The sequence below is a fragment of the Ranitomeya variabilis genome, chromosome 4, assembly GCF_051348905.1.
Source record: "Ranitomeya variabilis isolate aRanVar5 chromosome 4, aRanVar5.hap1, whole genome shotgun sequence".
Lineage (NCBI taxonomy): Eukaryota > Metazoa > Chordata > Amphibia > Anura > Dendrobatidae > Ranitomeya > Ranitomeya variabilis.
Window position 1 is genome coordinate 269,988,862 of NC_135235.1, and position 14,008 is coordinate 270,002,869.

General features: G+C 44.2%; 1 protein-coding gene across 8 annotated transcripts in view; it reads left to right on the forward strand.

Annotated features, from left to right (window-relative positions):
- The window catches only part of CEP164 (centrosomal protein 164), an 84,697-nt gene that overhangs the window by 26,549 nt on the left and 44,140 nt on the right, over positions 1 to 14,008 (forward strand). For 4 of the 8 annotated variants that reach the window (XM_077249878.1, XM_077249881.1, XM_077249884.1 and 1 more), the window contains 9 exons: positions 350 to 421; positions 912 to 1,181; positions 2,683 to 2,748; positions 2,834 to 2,857; positions 3,171 to 3,248; positions 11,908 to 11,996; positions 12,082 to 12,426; positions 12,671 to 12,802; positions 13,735 to 13,951. In XM_077249878.1, the coding sequence (XP_077105993.1) occupies positions 350 to 421; positions 912 to 1,181; positions 2,683 to 2,748; positions 2,834 to 2,857; positions 3,171 to 3,248; positions 11,908 to 11,996; positions 12,082 to 12,426; positions 12,671 to 12,802; positions 13,735 to 13,951 (1,293 nt within the window). The remainder of the gene's footprint in view (positions 1 to 349; positions 422 to 911; positions 1,182 to 2,682; positions 2,749 to 2,833; positions 2,858 to 3,170; positions 3,249 to 11,907; positions 11,997 to 12,081; positions 12,427 to 12,670; positions 12,803 to 13,734; positions 13,952 to 14,008) is intronic. The other 4 variants (XM_077249883.1, XM_077249885.1, XM_077249880.1 and 1 more) reach the window with 3 other exon arrangements.

Here is a 14,008-nt window from a genome sequence, read left to right on the forward strand (position 1 = left end):
ACTGTTAGCGGAGAAGGTGACTAGACCTGTCCATCAGCTTCCTCCAATTTGAGAAATCTCTTTTAAGTTGGGCTGGTCTGGTCTCACGCTCCTCCATCGCTGGCCATTTTGTGGACAAGAGCGCTGTGCAGTTTGTGATGACGGCAGCATTAACAAGTACAGGAGGAGAACCTGCAATACTTATATATTAGGAAGTGCCACAAAACCACATCTGTAAAAATAAAAGACTAAAGTGGACAACCCCTTTAATGACACATTTTGAAAAGACCCTTTGATTTCCCATTCTTGCATAAAACCTCATGACATGTTCATTTTTGGTAACTTTGGTAACATGAATGACTTCTTTCAGAGTCCGCGGGGATCGGCTCGATTGCTCAAGAACCTGCACATGGACATTGGATCTCTAGGCTTTGAATATGAGGTAAGCAGCTGTAATTCACACTAAAGCTATGGGCCTGGGAAGTTCAATACACGCGGCTCGTCATATTGGAAGTGGAAGTTCCATTTGTGTGTGTCATCCAGGAGAGTGAGCGGAGAGATGAGTCCATTGCAGCCAGCGGTACAGACGAGGGCTCTGAGCCAGAGCTGCAGAACCTTGGGCAATCCGAGGATGAAGAGGAGAGCAAAAGAGAGGTGCCCTGGGCATATGACATCACGCCACAGTGATGTCATGGACACCCTGCATGTGTGTGATCCCTCCTCACTCACCTGTAGCCTTCTCTGAGTGCAGCCTTTCCTTCTTTCCCACTAGATGTATTAGCGTTTGTGTTGATTAGACTTGGCAAAGTGGCTTTTAATGGGTTTTCTGGGCTGTAGACAAATTTCTGCAGTCGCCCTACGTGACTACAGATTGCTGAATGGTGACCGAGTGCAGGGCTACCATTGCACACTGATGTTCCCACTCTTTCTAGACGGCATTAAAGGAGAGTCCGATTGGGCATCCTACTTTCCATTCCACCGCTCGGTCATCACCGGGAGTCCGGGACACCAGTTTGGTCAAAGCACAGGCTGAATCACGCGAAAGGTCAGATATACGGGAGGAGCACAGTATGTCTCCAGCTGAAAAGCCTGCACCAAACTCCTCTGAGAGTGACGCTAAGGAAGAAATCTCTGCCGCCTCCTTAGCCGGAGAGCCGGGCTCCAGTACCGGGGATCGAATCCTGGAACACGATGCCCAGGATGTAAGAAATATCCCTTACCCCCAGCGCATGGCTTCCATGATAGACTATATTAGTAGGTGATCTGTTTAGTAGTGGTCGTAGAGAGTAGACCATTTCTCATGTGTAAGTATGATCCATTGTTCGATAAGTGAGTATTGCAAACATCGACCATTGCAGCCCATAGTCCTCTTCTAAGGAGGTGGTTGTCTCAAAGAAGATGTCCAGAATGTAGGATATAGAAGTATTAAAGCTCGAAGTCAAATGTCCTCACCCCGTCTGAACAAAAAAGGGAAAAAGAAAGAAAATTCCTCATCTTGACCTATAGCCATAAGTTCTGCTGGACGCCAGAGGAAGCTGCTTATGGCCATACGGTGTAATGTTTGATGGGGGCCATTCTGAAACAAACTTCTGCACTTACAGATCTGATTTTTGTTCTGTCTAATAAAGGGGCCCCCAAGGATAACCACGAGCGCCAATACAGCAAATGGACATCGGTTGTTTTCTGGAGACAACATGTTTTAAATACATAAGTTATAACCTATTGATCTCTTGGGGGATCCCCGCGAGCATGCCCGTCTCTGCTCCATTCTTGGGATCAGCGGCTGGCCCCACAGCGATCAATAAGTCATCCTTTGTCCCATGGGTAGAGGATGTTTTAACATTTATGCTTTATTATATAGTCAGATGGTCGGCTAGCATCCCATACTCAACAGATGCCAGCCCTGGGTTACACATCTTTTGAAATGTCAGGATTTGAGAGAACTCTGATCCCAGCAGTTTAGAGCTAAATGGACTGGGTTGAAAGGGGGGAAAAGGTATTGCTCTTTTACACCACCACCCATGATTATGGGATGTGATAGGTCATCATTAGTGATCAGCAAACGTGCTGGGATACGGTGTTATCTGAGCATGCTCATGTGCTGACCGAGAGTCTCAAAAATTATATTCGAGTCCCCGTGGCTGCATGTCTCGGGGCTGTTAGAGAGGCGTAGCACATGCAGGCATTTCCTGTTTGTTAGGCAATCTGAGCATGTGTTGCATCTGTCGACTCGAAAATATTTAGCACACGAGCATGCTCAGATAACACCTTATCCCAGCATGTTCGCTCATCACCACTCGTCATGTATCGCTACCTTTGTGTCAGTTTTCACTGATAAAATATCACATTATTTTACTTGATAAACGTCGTATAAATTAATGTTTGAACCGGAGCAAGAACGCCTAGCAAACAGAAAAACGAATGAAAGTTTTAGACCTTTTGCAACGGGTGATGATCACCCGAACAAACTAACATCGGAACGTTCCCGATCATTATCTGAACGATCAAACTAGAAAACTCTCATTTAAGGTTAATCACAGCATCTCTTCTTACACTTACTCACTGCAACCTATCTGTATGTAATCTCAAAAGGGGTGAGATGTCAATCACAATGTAGGCCCGCCCACTGGACTCCTAAGCCCAGAATGAAGCAGAGTTAAGGGAACAGACTGTGTAAAATCCAAATTCTCATTTTTATTGCAGGAATCTGAACTCAGTGATGATGTGAAGGATCTTCCCAAGCCAAGTAACAATGGCCTGGATACTATGGTAAGCCCCGTCTCTAAAGGATATTACTATTATTCTGTATACCGGGGATGGGGTCTTACTCGATTCCGCTGGTCTTTACTTCCAGGTCCCATCGCCACTTACCACATGGGTAACTTCAGATAGTAGAGACCATCTCTATGAATGATGTGCAATCAAATGATCGCTGGTGATCCGACCGCTGATCCTGAGAATGAAGGGGCTTATGGTTGCCCCCTGCACAGCACAGCACATTTTATGGATCGGCAGGATTCTCAGAGGTCGGAGCCCCCCATCGGTCATGAGTGAATGCACTTAGTAGCAGAGCCCTTTCTGTACTTTTTCTTGGTTTTCATGTTGACAGATGGGACAGAATTAGGAATATATCAGCCGTTCACATTTGCTTTATCACATTTTCTTTCTATTATTTTTTTTTTTCTTTACAGGACTTTGGACTTGGCAGTCGATCACTTGAGAAAGTTCTTGACATCAGTGCACTGTCTCCTGAACCTTTCAGCCCAAAAGTAAGATGCCTTAAATATAGTGCAATGCTGATACTTCCTCTGCAAGAAAGATTTTCACACTTTTAGAAAACAAAACCTGAATTATTAAACAATAAAATATTATACCCCCACACCCATGTGTTATCAAAGGGTCCCCACACACCAGCCGATCATTCGGCTGCTATCTTTTCTGTCTCCCTCATACCCAGGAGCGCTTGCTCTGCCGGACACTCCTGTGTTCTCTATGAGAGATCTGTTTTCTGACTCATTGGCTTATGTTACTGACAACTATAGATTGTCAGTCTGAAATCGGACATGCCAGATCCTTATAGACAGATAATGTCGGGGGAGAGGCAGGAGGCCTCCATACACATTAGATTTTCAACCGTCAAGAGTTCATACACGCCATGTGTGCATCTACATGAATATTTCATCATATATTTGCCAGAACTAATAATCTCTGCAAGTTGGCACATGGTCTGATTAGGCTCAAGTGGTTAAAGCTGCCATTAGCACATGAGATCGCTGTCGGTTAAATGGCTATTCAGCTGACAGCGACCTCTCTCAACTCCATCATAGACGAGTGTTCGCCATGGCCGAGTGTGCATGGGCTTTCAATTGGGAGACAGAACTGAACTGTTCTGTCAGCGGGTCATCTTACCTGAAACAAAAAAGGATTGGGCATGATACTCCACATTTGCCGGTCTTTCTCTCTTGACATTGTTTGATGGAGCAAAGTCTAGATGGCCCCCCATATACATCAGGTGGTCCTCTGCTCTAACTGAAATTGAGTATGGAGTAGATATGCAGCATCTTTTTAACTGCAAAAAAATACACCCTTTCCCCCCCCCCACACACAAAATTTGGCGTTGAAAAGGCACAGATTCTCCTTGATTGGTAAAGGATGGTGGGTGGTAACCCAATGAAGAGCTCCCGTATCCCTACCTTCCCAGTGGTAAAGGAAGGTGGGAGCTAACATGAAGAAGAGCCTCCGTATCCCCACTTTACCAGTGGTAAAGGAAGCTGGGTGATTAACATACAGAAAAGCTCCCGTATCCCTACCTTGCCAATGGTAAAGGAAGGTGGATGATAACATAAAGAAGAGCTCCCGTATCCTCACTTTGCCAATGGTTATCATCCACCTTCCTTAACATGAAGAAGAGCTCCGGTATCCTCACTTTGCCAGTGGTAAAGAAAGGTTGATGATAACATGAAGAAGAGCTCCTGTATCTCCACTTTGCCAATGGTTAAGGAAGGTGGATGATAACATGAAGAGCTCCTGTATCCTCACTTTGCCAATGGTAAAGGAAGGTGGGGGATAACATGAAGAAGAGCTCCTGTATCCTCACTTTGCCAATGGTTAAAGGAGATGGATGATAACAAGAAGAGCTCCTGTATCCTCACTTTGCCAGTGGTAAAGAAAGGTGGATGATAACATGAAGAGCTCCTGTATCTCTACTTTGCCAATGGCTAAGGAAGGTGGATGATAACATGAAGAAGAGCTCCTGTATCTCCACTTAGCCAATGGTAAAGGAAGGTGGGGGATAACATGAAGAACTCCTGTATCCTCACTTTGCCAATGGTTAAAGGAGGTGGATGATAACAAGAAGAGCTCCTGTATCCTCACTTTGCCAATGGTTAAGGAAGGTGGATTATAACATGAAGAAGAGCTCCTGTATCTCCACTTAGCCAATGGTAAAGAAAGATGGGTGATGATATGAAGAAGAGATCCTGTATCCTCACTTTGCCAGTGGCAAGGAAAGGTGGATGATAGCATGAAGAAGAGCTCCTGTATCCTCACTTTTCCAATGGTAAAGGAAGGTGGGTGATAACATGAAGAAGAGCTCCTGTATCTCCACTTAGCCAATGGTAAAGGAAGGTGGGGGATAACATGAAGAAGAGCTCCTGTATCCTCACTTTGCCAGTGGTAAAGAAAGGTGGATGATAACATGAAGAAGAGCTCCTGTATCCTCACTTTGCCAGTGGTAAAGAAAGGTGGGTGATAACATGAAGAAGAGCTCCTGTATCTCCACTTAGCCAATGGTAAAGGAAGGTGGGGGATAACATGAAGAACTCCTGTATCCTCACTTTGCCAATGGTTAAAGGAGGTGGATGATAACAAGAAGAGCTCCTGTATCCTCACTTTGCCAATGGTTAAGGAAGGTGAATTATAACATGAAGAAGAGCTCCTGTATCTCCACTTAGCCAATTGTAAAGAAAGATGGGTGATGATATGAAGAAGAGATCCTGTATGCTCACTTTGCCAGTGGCAAAGAAAGGTGGATGATAACATGAAGAAGAGCTCCTGTATCCTCACTTTTCCAATGGTAAAGGAAGGTGGGTGATAACATGAAGAAGAGCTCCTGTATCTCCACTTAGCCAATGGTAAAGGAAGGTGGGGGATAACATGAAGAAGAGCTCCTGTATCCTCACTTTGCCAGTGGTAAAGAAAGGTGGATGATAACATGAAGAAGAGCTCCTGTATCCTCACTTTGCCAGTGGTAAAGAAAGGTGGGTGATAACATGAAGAAGAGCTCCTGTATCTCCACTTAGCCAATGGTAAAGGAAGGTGGGGGATAACATGAAGAAGAGCTCCTGTATCCTCACTTTGCCAATGGTTAAAGGAGGTGGATGATAACAAGAAGAGCTCCTGTATCCTCACTTTGCCCGTGGTAAAGAAAGGTGGGGGATAACATGAAGAAGAGCTCCTGTATCCTCACTTTGCCAATGGTTAAGGAAGGTGGATGATAACATGAAGAAGAGCTCCTGTATCCTCACTTTGCCAATGGTAAAGGAAGGTGGGGGATAGCATGAAGAAGAGCTCCTGTATCCTCACTTTGCCAATGGTTAAGGAAGGTGGATGATAACATGAAGAAGAGCTCCAGTATCCTCACTTTGCCAATGGTAAAGAAAGGGTGATGATAACATGAAGAAGAGCTCCTGTATCCTCACTTTGCCAGTGGTAAAGAAAGGTGGGTGATAACATGAAGAAGAGCTCCTGTATCTCCACTTAGCCAATGGTAAAGGAAGGTGGGGGATAACATGAAGAACTCCTGTATCCTCACTTTGCCAATGGTTAAAGGAGGTGGATGATAACAAGAAGAGCTCCTGTATCCTCACTTTGCCAATGGTTAAGGAAGGTGAATTATAACATGAAGAAGAGCTCCTGTATCTCCACTTAGCCAATTGTAAAGAAAGATGGGTGATGATATGAAGAAGAGATCCTGTATGCTCACTTTGCCAGTGGCAAAGAAAGGTGGATGATAACATGAAGAAGAGCTCCTGTATCCTCACTTTTCCAATGGTAAAGGAAGGTGGGTGATAACATGAAGAAGAGCTCCTGTATCTCCACTTAGCCAATGGTAAAGGAAGGTGGGGGATAACATGAAGAAGAGCTCCTGTATCCTCACTTTGCCAGTGGTAAAGAAAGGTGGATGATAACATGAAGAAGAGCTCCTGTATCCTCACTTTGCCAGTGGTAAAGAAAGGTGGGTGATAACATGAAGAAGAGCTCCTGTATCTCCACTTAGCCAATGGTAAAGGAAGGTGGGGGATAACATGAAGAAGAGCTCCTGTATCCTCACTTTGCCAATGGTTAAAGGAGGTGGATGATAACAAGAAGAGCTCCTGTATCCTCACTTTGCCCGTGGTAAAGAAAGGTGGGGGATAACATGAAGAAGAGCTCCTGTATCCTCACTTTGCCAATGGTTAAGGAAGGTGGATGATAACATGAAGAAGAGCTCCTGTATCCTCACTTTGCCAATGGTAAAGGAAGGTGGGGGATAGCATGAAGAAGAGCTCCTGTATCCTCACTTTGCCAATGGTTAAGGAAGGTGGATGATAACATGAAGAAGAGCTCCAGTATCCTCACTTTGCCAATGGTAAAGAAAGGGTGATGATAACATGAAGAAGAGCTCCTGTAGCTCCACTTAGCCAATGGTAAAGGAAGATGGGTGATAACATAAAGAAGAGCTCCTGTATCCTCACTTTGCCAGTGGCAAAGAAAGGTGGATGATAACATGAAGAAGAGCTCCTGTATCTCTACTTTGCCAATGGTTAAGGAAGGTGGATGATAACATGAAGAAGAGCTCCTGTATCTCCACTTAGCCAATGGTAAAGGAAGGTGGGGGATAACATGAAGAAGAGCTCCTGTATCTCTACTTTGCCAATGGTTAAGGAAGGTGGATGATAACATGAAGAAGAGCTCCTGTATCTCCACTTAGCCAATGGTAAAGGAAGGTGGGGGATAACATGAAGAAGAGCTCCTGTATCTCCACTTTGCCAATGGTTAAAGAAGGTGGATGATAACATGAAGAAGAGATCCTGTAGCTCCACTTAGATAATGGTAAAGGAAGATGGGTGATAACATGAAGAAGAGCTCCCGTATCCTCACTTTGCCAATGGTAAAGAAAGGTGGGTGATAACATGAAGAAGAGCTCCTGTATCACCACCGTGCCAATGCAGCCCCCTAGAGACTGTTCAAGTCATGGCCAAAAGTGTTGAGATTTGGTATGAATTTTGGTTTTCACAGTTTGCTGCTTTAGATCTTTTAGTCAAATGTTTCTATAGTTACTGAAGTGCAAACATTTCACAAGTTTTTAAAAATGTATTGACAAATACAAGTTTATACAAAGCCTCAGTTTCCACCTCTGTCTCTTATTTTTCACCACTTCTGCCCTTCTCTCTGACAGCTGGGACAAATCCTGAATGATGGCCGCCCGTTCTTGTCTTGTCGGTGCTTTGGGTTTCTCACAATTTCTGTGTCGCTTTTTGTGTATTGACACCAGGTTCTTAATAGGCTTGAGATCTGGCGAATTTCTTGGTCATGGACCTAAAGTTTTACAGTTTTGTTCACCGAGCCACTTAGTTACCACATTTGCTTTGTCACATGGTCTCCATCATAACGGAAAAAGCATAGTTCATTACCAAAATGCCCCTGCATGACAGGAGAAGTTGCTCTTGGAGGATGTTTAGGCAAAATTGTGAGTGAGCCCCCTCTCTGGATGAGGAGCCCCCACACATGTATGATCCCAGGATGCTTTACTATTGGAAGACACAGGACTCACTTTTTCTTCTCCGGACAGTAACTCTTGATGTCCTGAACAGTCTAAAGTTTACCAGCTTGGTAAAAGCGTAAAAAAATAAATCAGAATTTTTGTAAAAAAAACCCCAGAACCTTGGAATTAAAAATGACCAATAAGAGCCATAGCTTAAAAGAAAATAAGAATCATTATTTTAGTAAATATATAAGCTTTTAGAGAAAAAGGAAGGAAATGTAATAAAAAAAAAATAAAAAAATAAAAATTTGTGTAATGCAAGCATGCAGCCAGCAGGCGGCGCTGTATACACGTCACAGTCAGATTTTTGGCTGCTCTGCAGCTTTTTTCCAGGGCTCAGGTGGATGGCGGCTCCAGCAGATATGGCCACCCGTGTGTATAGCATTACCTGACCTGTGAGCACAGAAGGGGCACACTGCTTATTAAAGGACCGAAAAAATGATATTAGTCAGGTAGACATTAATGACGGGTCAATAAGCTCCGATAGTTCGGAGGATAGCGGTGCACCGTGCCACTATTAATAGCATTGCTAGCAACACCACTGATTTAGGGCACGTTCACACATGCAAATTTGTGGATTTTTCTGCGGTGTTGCATGCAGATTTGTCATGTATTTGATACTTTTTGATGTTTGAAGCTGTTAAACTACTGTTAAGCTACGGAATATGTTGGCGCTATATAAATAAAGATTATTATTATTATTACTTATTTTACACTTTGCAAAGGGATGAAATCTGTTAATAATAAATTGAAATAATAACTTGACAGGCTCCTGATATAACTTCCTCACCGCAGGTCACTATCTGCTATGGATTTTTATTATTTTTTATAAAACCTCATCCATTTTGCTGCTGCTGTAATACGCTGCCTGCACATCCAAACAGAAAATCCACACTTCACCACGTTACAGTCAATCTCTATGGGAAATTCGCAGATAGAAAACCATTGTACCTTGCCATCTGCTGAAGGCCCAGAGTTCCATTTTGACGCGGTGTTTGAGCCCTGTTCTCTGCTTGAAACAACCCCTTTAAGACACTGACCATGCATATTTAAAATGACCCTCCACTCTGGCACTGACAAGTGACAAAAATTTGCCATGTAGAGCCAAAATCTTACAGTGGCTTTGTTACCAGATTTCACAAGACTGTATGCAATATTGCAAACGTTTCCTAGACCTGATGAGGCTGGTGTAGTGTAAAAATTCATGCCAGAATGGATAACCTGAAGTTAAAATGAGCATGTTAGGAATCCAGCTAGAGAGTAAAGGAACAGAAGTCATGAATTCAAGTGTATTAAGTCTCCGCCCAGGCTGACTGACAGCTGCAGCTTGTTCTGAGTAGTATGAGTCCTCCACAGGGCAGAGGGACACTGAGGTGCTGTCAGTCTGGGTAAGTAGGTGGAGATTCAGTAGTGAGGAGGGACACTGAGGAGCTGTCAGTCTGGGTAAGTAGGTGGAGATTCAGTAGTGAGGAGGGACACTGAGGAGCTGTCAGTCTGGGTAAGTAGGTGGAGATTCAGTAGTGAGGAGGGACACTGAGGAGCTGTCAGTCTGGGTAAGTAGGTGGAGATTCAGTAGTGAGGAGGAACACTGAGGAGCTGTCAGTCTGGGTAAGTAGGTGGAGATTCAGTAGTGAGGAGGGACACTGAGGTGCTGTCAGTCTGGGTAAGTAGGTGGAGATTCAGTAGTGAGGAGGGACACTGAGGAGCTGTCAGTCTGGGTAAGTAGGTGGAGATTCAGTAGTGAGGAGGGACACTGAGGAGCTGTCAGTCTGGGTAAGTAGGTGGAGATTCAGTAGTGAGGAGGAACACTGAGGAGCTGTCAGTCTGGGTAAGTAGGTGGAGATTCAGTAGTGAGGAGGGACACTGAGGAGCTGTCAGTCTGGGTAAGTAGGTGGAGATTCAGTAGTGAGGAGGGACACTGAGGAGCTGTCAGTCTGGGTAAGTAGGTGGAGATTCAGTAGTGAGGAGGGACACTGAGGAGCTGTCAGTCTGTAAGTAGGTGGAGATTCAGCAGAGAGGAGGGACAATGAGGAGCTGTCAGTCTGGGTAAGTAGGTGGAGATTCAGCAGGGAGGAGGGACACTGAGGAGTTGTCAGTCTGGGTAAGTAGGTGGAGATTCAGCAGGGAGGAGGGACACTGAGGAGCTGTCAGTCTGAGTAAGTAGGTGGAGATTCAGCAGGGAGGAGGGACACTGAGGAGCTGTGAGTCTGGGTAAGTAGGTGGAGATTCAGTAGTGAGGAGGGACACTGAGGAGCTGTCAGTCTGGGTAAGTAGGTGGAGATTCAGCAGGGAGGAGGGACACAAAGCAGCTGCCAGTCTGGGTAAGTAGGTGGAGATTCAGCAGGGAGGAGGGACCCTGAGGAGCTGTCAGTTTGGCTAGGTGAGTGGCTGTTCAGCAGGGAAGAGGGACACTGAGGAGCTGTCACTTTGGCTAGATAGATAGAGATTGAGTTAAAGAAAAAAAAGAAATTATGCATCTATTCTGACACAGGAAAGATATACCATATATCTTGGTACCGTGTTAGCCAGTAGATAGAAAAAGGTAACTTCAAAACTCAGAGAGACAGAAGAGTCTGGGAATATAACCTGATGACGACCTTTGACTGTCTTAGTGGTGGAATGAATGTGTCGCATGGATTTATGTCTTTTTACATCAACTAAGGAACTTGCCCCTCAGACTATGAGGGGTCATCACAACAGAACCAGACCCCACTCAGAGGACAATAAAACATTCCTTATCTAAGAACTGGCCCAACATTTATGGACATAACTGTTTATCACTCATGGTAATTCTGCTTCATGCCACCTGTCTTATCCATGGTGTTTTTTTTTTTGTTTTTTTTTCTGTGCTGTGATGTGCATAAATATGTGATTCTTCAGAATTTGTATTAGTCTTTGCCTGATGAAGAGACCTGTGTAGTCTTGAAAGCTTGCAATTTGTTACCATCTTTTCAGTTAGCCATTAAAAGGTATCAACCACTGAGGACTCTCAATTCTAAACATTTTTCTATTCTGACATGGATTTTCGAAGTAAGTACACTAGTCTCATCAGATTTAAGAGACTTGTTTGCCATTGTATTCAGGACTCACAATTATGAGGACCCTTGGGTTGCGAGCTTGCGTGTTTTGGCCAAAATATTGACAAATATCTCATGTAATGTATTTCTTTTATACACTATTTTTCAGCTTTTATTGCACATTTTTCCATTTTCCTGCAGAATACAGCCAGGCCCTTTAGTGTTGGTTGGGTAAATTGGGGTGTCTGTCTTGTGGGGTGCACTCATATGGTGCTGGACAGCCCGCCTGATCTAATAGTATGGATGTCGTCAGTAGGCTGTAAGGCAGACACTGTGCGTCACATGTGCCTGTGTGACTGGGGTCCTAGGCCAGCCTCATCTATGTGCATCTTTCATACTGGGCAGCCGACCCCGCCATGAATTGGTAGGTTGTGAGTGGCTGTAGGTATCAGTATTTTGCTGCTGTGCTGCCCCCCACCTTTATCATGGGGGTCTGCTGCATCCTTCTAGTGCATTTGTAATCTGACCTGGTATCGGTAAGGCTTTTCTCTTATTCTGTGATATTTTTTGGAATGTTTGTCCTATTGTATTTTATTTTTTGTTTAGGAGACGATAGACATAGATGAGGATATTGATGAAGACATCGGTGACGATCACCTTGAGCCAGTAAAAGATCTAACAGAGGTTGCAAATAAGTAGGTTGAAATAGTTTGTTTATATTTTGCTTATTTTTTATCCTTTTAACTCCCACTAATTTTTACTGATTTGTTTGTATTTTAGAAATCTTCCAGAACCAGAGTCCATAAACTCTACCCCAGAACTGGCGATCACTAAGGACCCATCCAGATTATCAGAATCTTATAAACCCAGCAGCCCGTCCTTACAGACAGCAGCGAAAGATTCCAAGCTAAAAGCCGAACCTGTTCCACCCACCGCTGAGCCTGCGAAAGTCGTGGATGAAGATTCTAAACTTTCCAGTGATGATTCTCAATCAGTAGTGGAGCCGGAGAAAGAGGCTGTAATGGAAGAACATCGACGGAAACTGCAAGAATTGAGAGAGGAACTGAGAAAGGAAGAGGAGGAAGAGAGACATCGACTTTACCAAGAACAGGAAAGCAACCTCAGGTAATCCTCCGCTGATCCTAAACCGAGTTTTCTATTAAGGCCCTCTTATTCCAAGATGAAAGAGATCTTAAACTGTGATACTTGGGATTTTGTTGAGAAAAAATGAGGGGAAGGAGGCTGGCTGTTTCGCTTGGTTTTTTGACTAAGCCAGCCCCCTTCTCTGTCATTTATAGGTAATTTCTGTATCTGGTTAACATGTAATGGAAACAAAGTTATATGGATCTATTTTCTTTTTGTTTCCCAGGACCTTAGAAGAAAGGTTAGAACAGGAGACAAAGAAGGAAGAGGAGAAACTTCTGGAAATCCAGAAGCAGAAGTTGCTGAAGCTGGAAACTGAACTCAAACTGGAGAGGGAGGAGGAAGAGGAGCACATGAAGTAAGGGGCAATACATACGGACTAAAAGGAAATGTCCCAGGGGTGGGGTGGGGGGTGTAAAAAGTTCACTCAAAGTTTGTAATTGGTAACCAGTGGTACTTCTGAAAACAAATGTGAGTGACATGGTGAAAGGGACTGGCTATCTAGGTCAGTTCATTACCTAAGCCAGCCCCTTCCTGCATAACGGCTAATATAGAAACAGAGAAGGTGACCAGCTGGCACAATTTATACGACAACCCTCTTTTCAATTCATTCTGATGGAAAAACGAAGAAGTGGTCTGGCTCAATTTATTAAATAAACCAGCCCCATACTCCATCACAGTTGAGGTGAAAACAGAAAAGACTAGATTGAAGGGGGCTGTCTGGTAGCAGACATTAGCAAAGATAGCCTGCCCCCTTCAAGCTCTTTACCAAAAGGGAGCAGGCAACAAATCAGCCTGATTCAGCTCCCTTCTCCATTACGGCTGATGCTGAGGAAGGCGAGGAGGCTGGATGTCCACAACTCGGTTCGTTATTCGAGCCAGACCCTTCTCTATAAGTGTTGATGTAGAGACAAAGAAGTGAAGACTTTCTGTCTGGTTCACTTTATTACCTAAGCCAGCCCCGTTTTTCCATCATGGCTATTGCAGAGGCAAAGAGTTGGGTTAGTTTAGCTAGTAAACTAAGCTGTGAAGCCAGCCCCCTTCACTGTATTCCTTGCACAGGGTGCGGGAGGAAGTTCTTTGCTTTTTGTGGGAGGTCACAGCAAAAACTTCAAGAGGGGTTTAAAATTGGGCCACCCATAAAGTTTTGAGGAATAAAGTGTATTAGTAAGTTTAATACTTTTACATTTGGGAACCATTCAGGACTTGTTTTGTGGTGGTTGATGGCCCCCTTTATGCTGCAACTATTCTCACCGCACTTTTCTACTGTGGACTCGTCTGTGTCCACAGGATCCGGGAAGAGGAACTCGGAGAGAAGCGTAAGCAAGAGTTAGAGGACATGGAGGAGGCTCAGGAGGAGAAGATGTTACAGGAAAAGCAGGAGCTGCTGGAAAGGATGAAGCAAGAAACGGAACATCTACTGGAACAAGAAAGAAATATGTTACTACGTGAAAGAGAAGCTTCCATGGAAGAGCTGAGGGAGAAACACCGGCAGGAAACAAAGGAGGTGAGCGGCTGTCTCCTTGTATATCAACGAAATAATACAGTATTGGCCCTTCTCGAT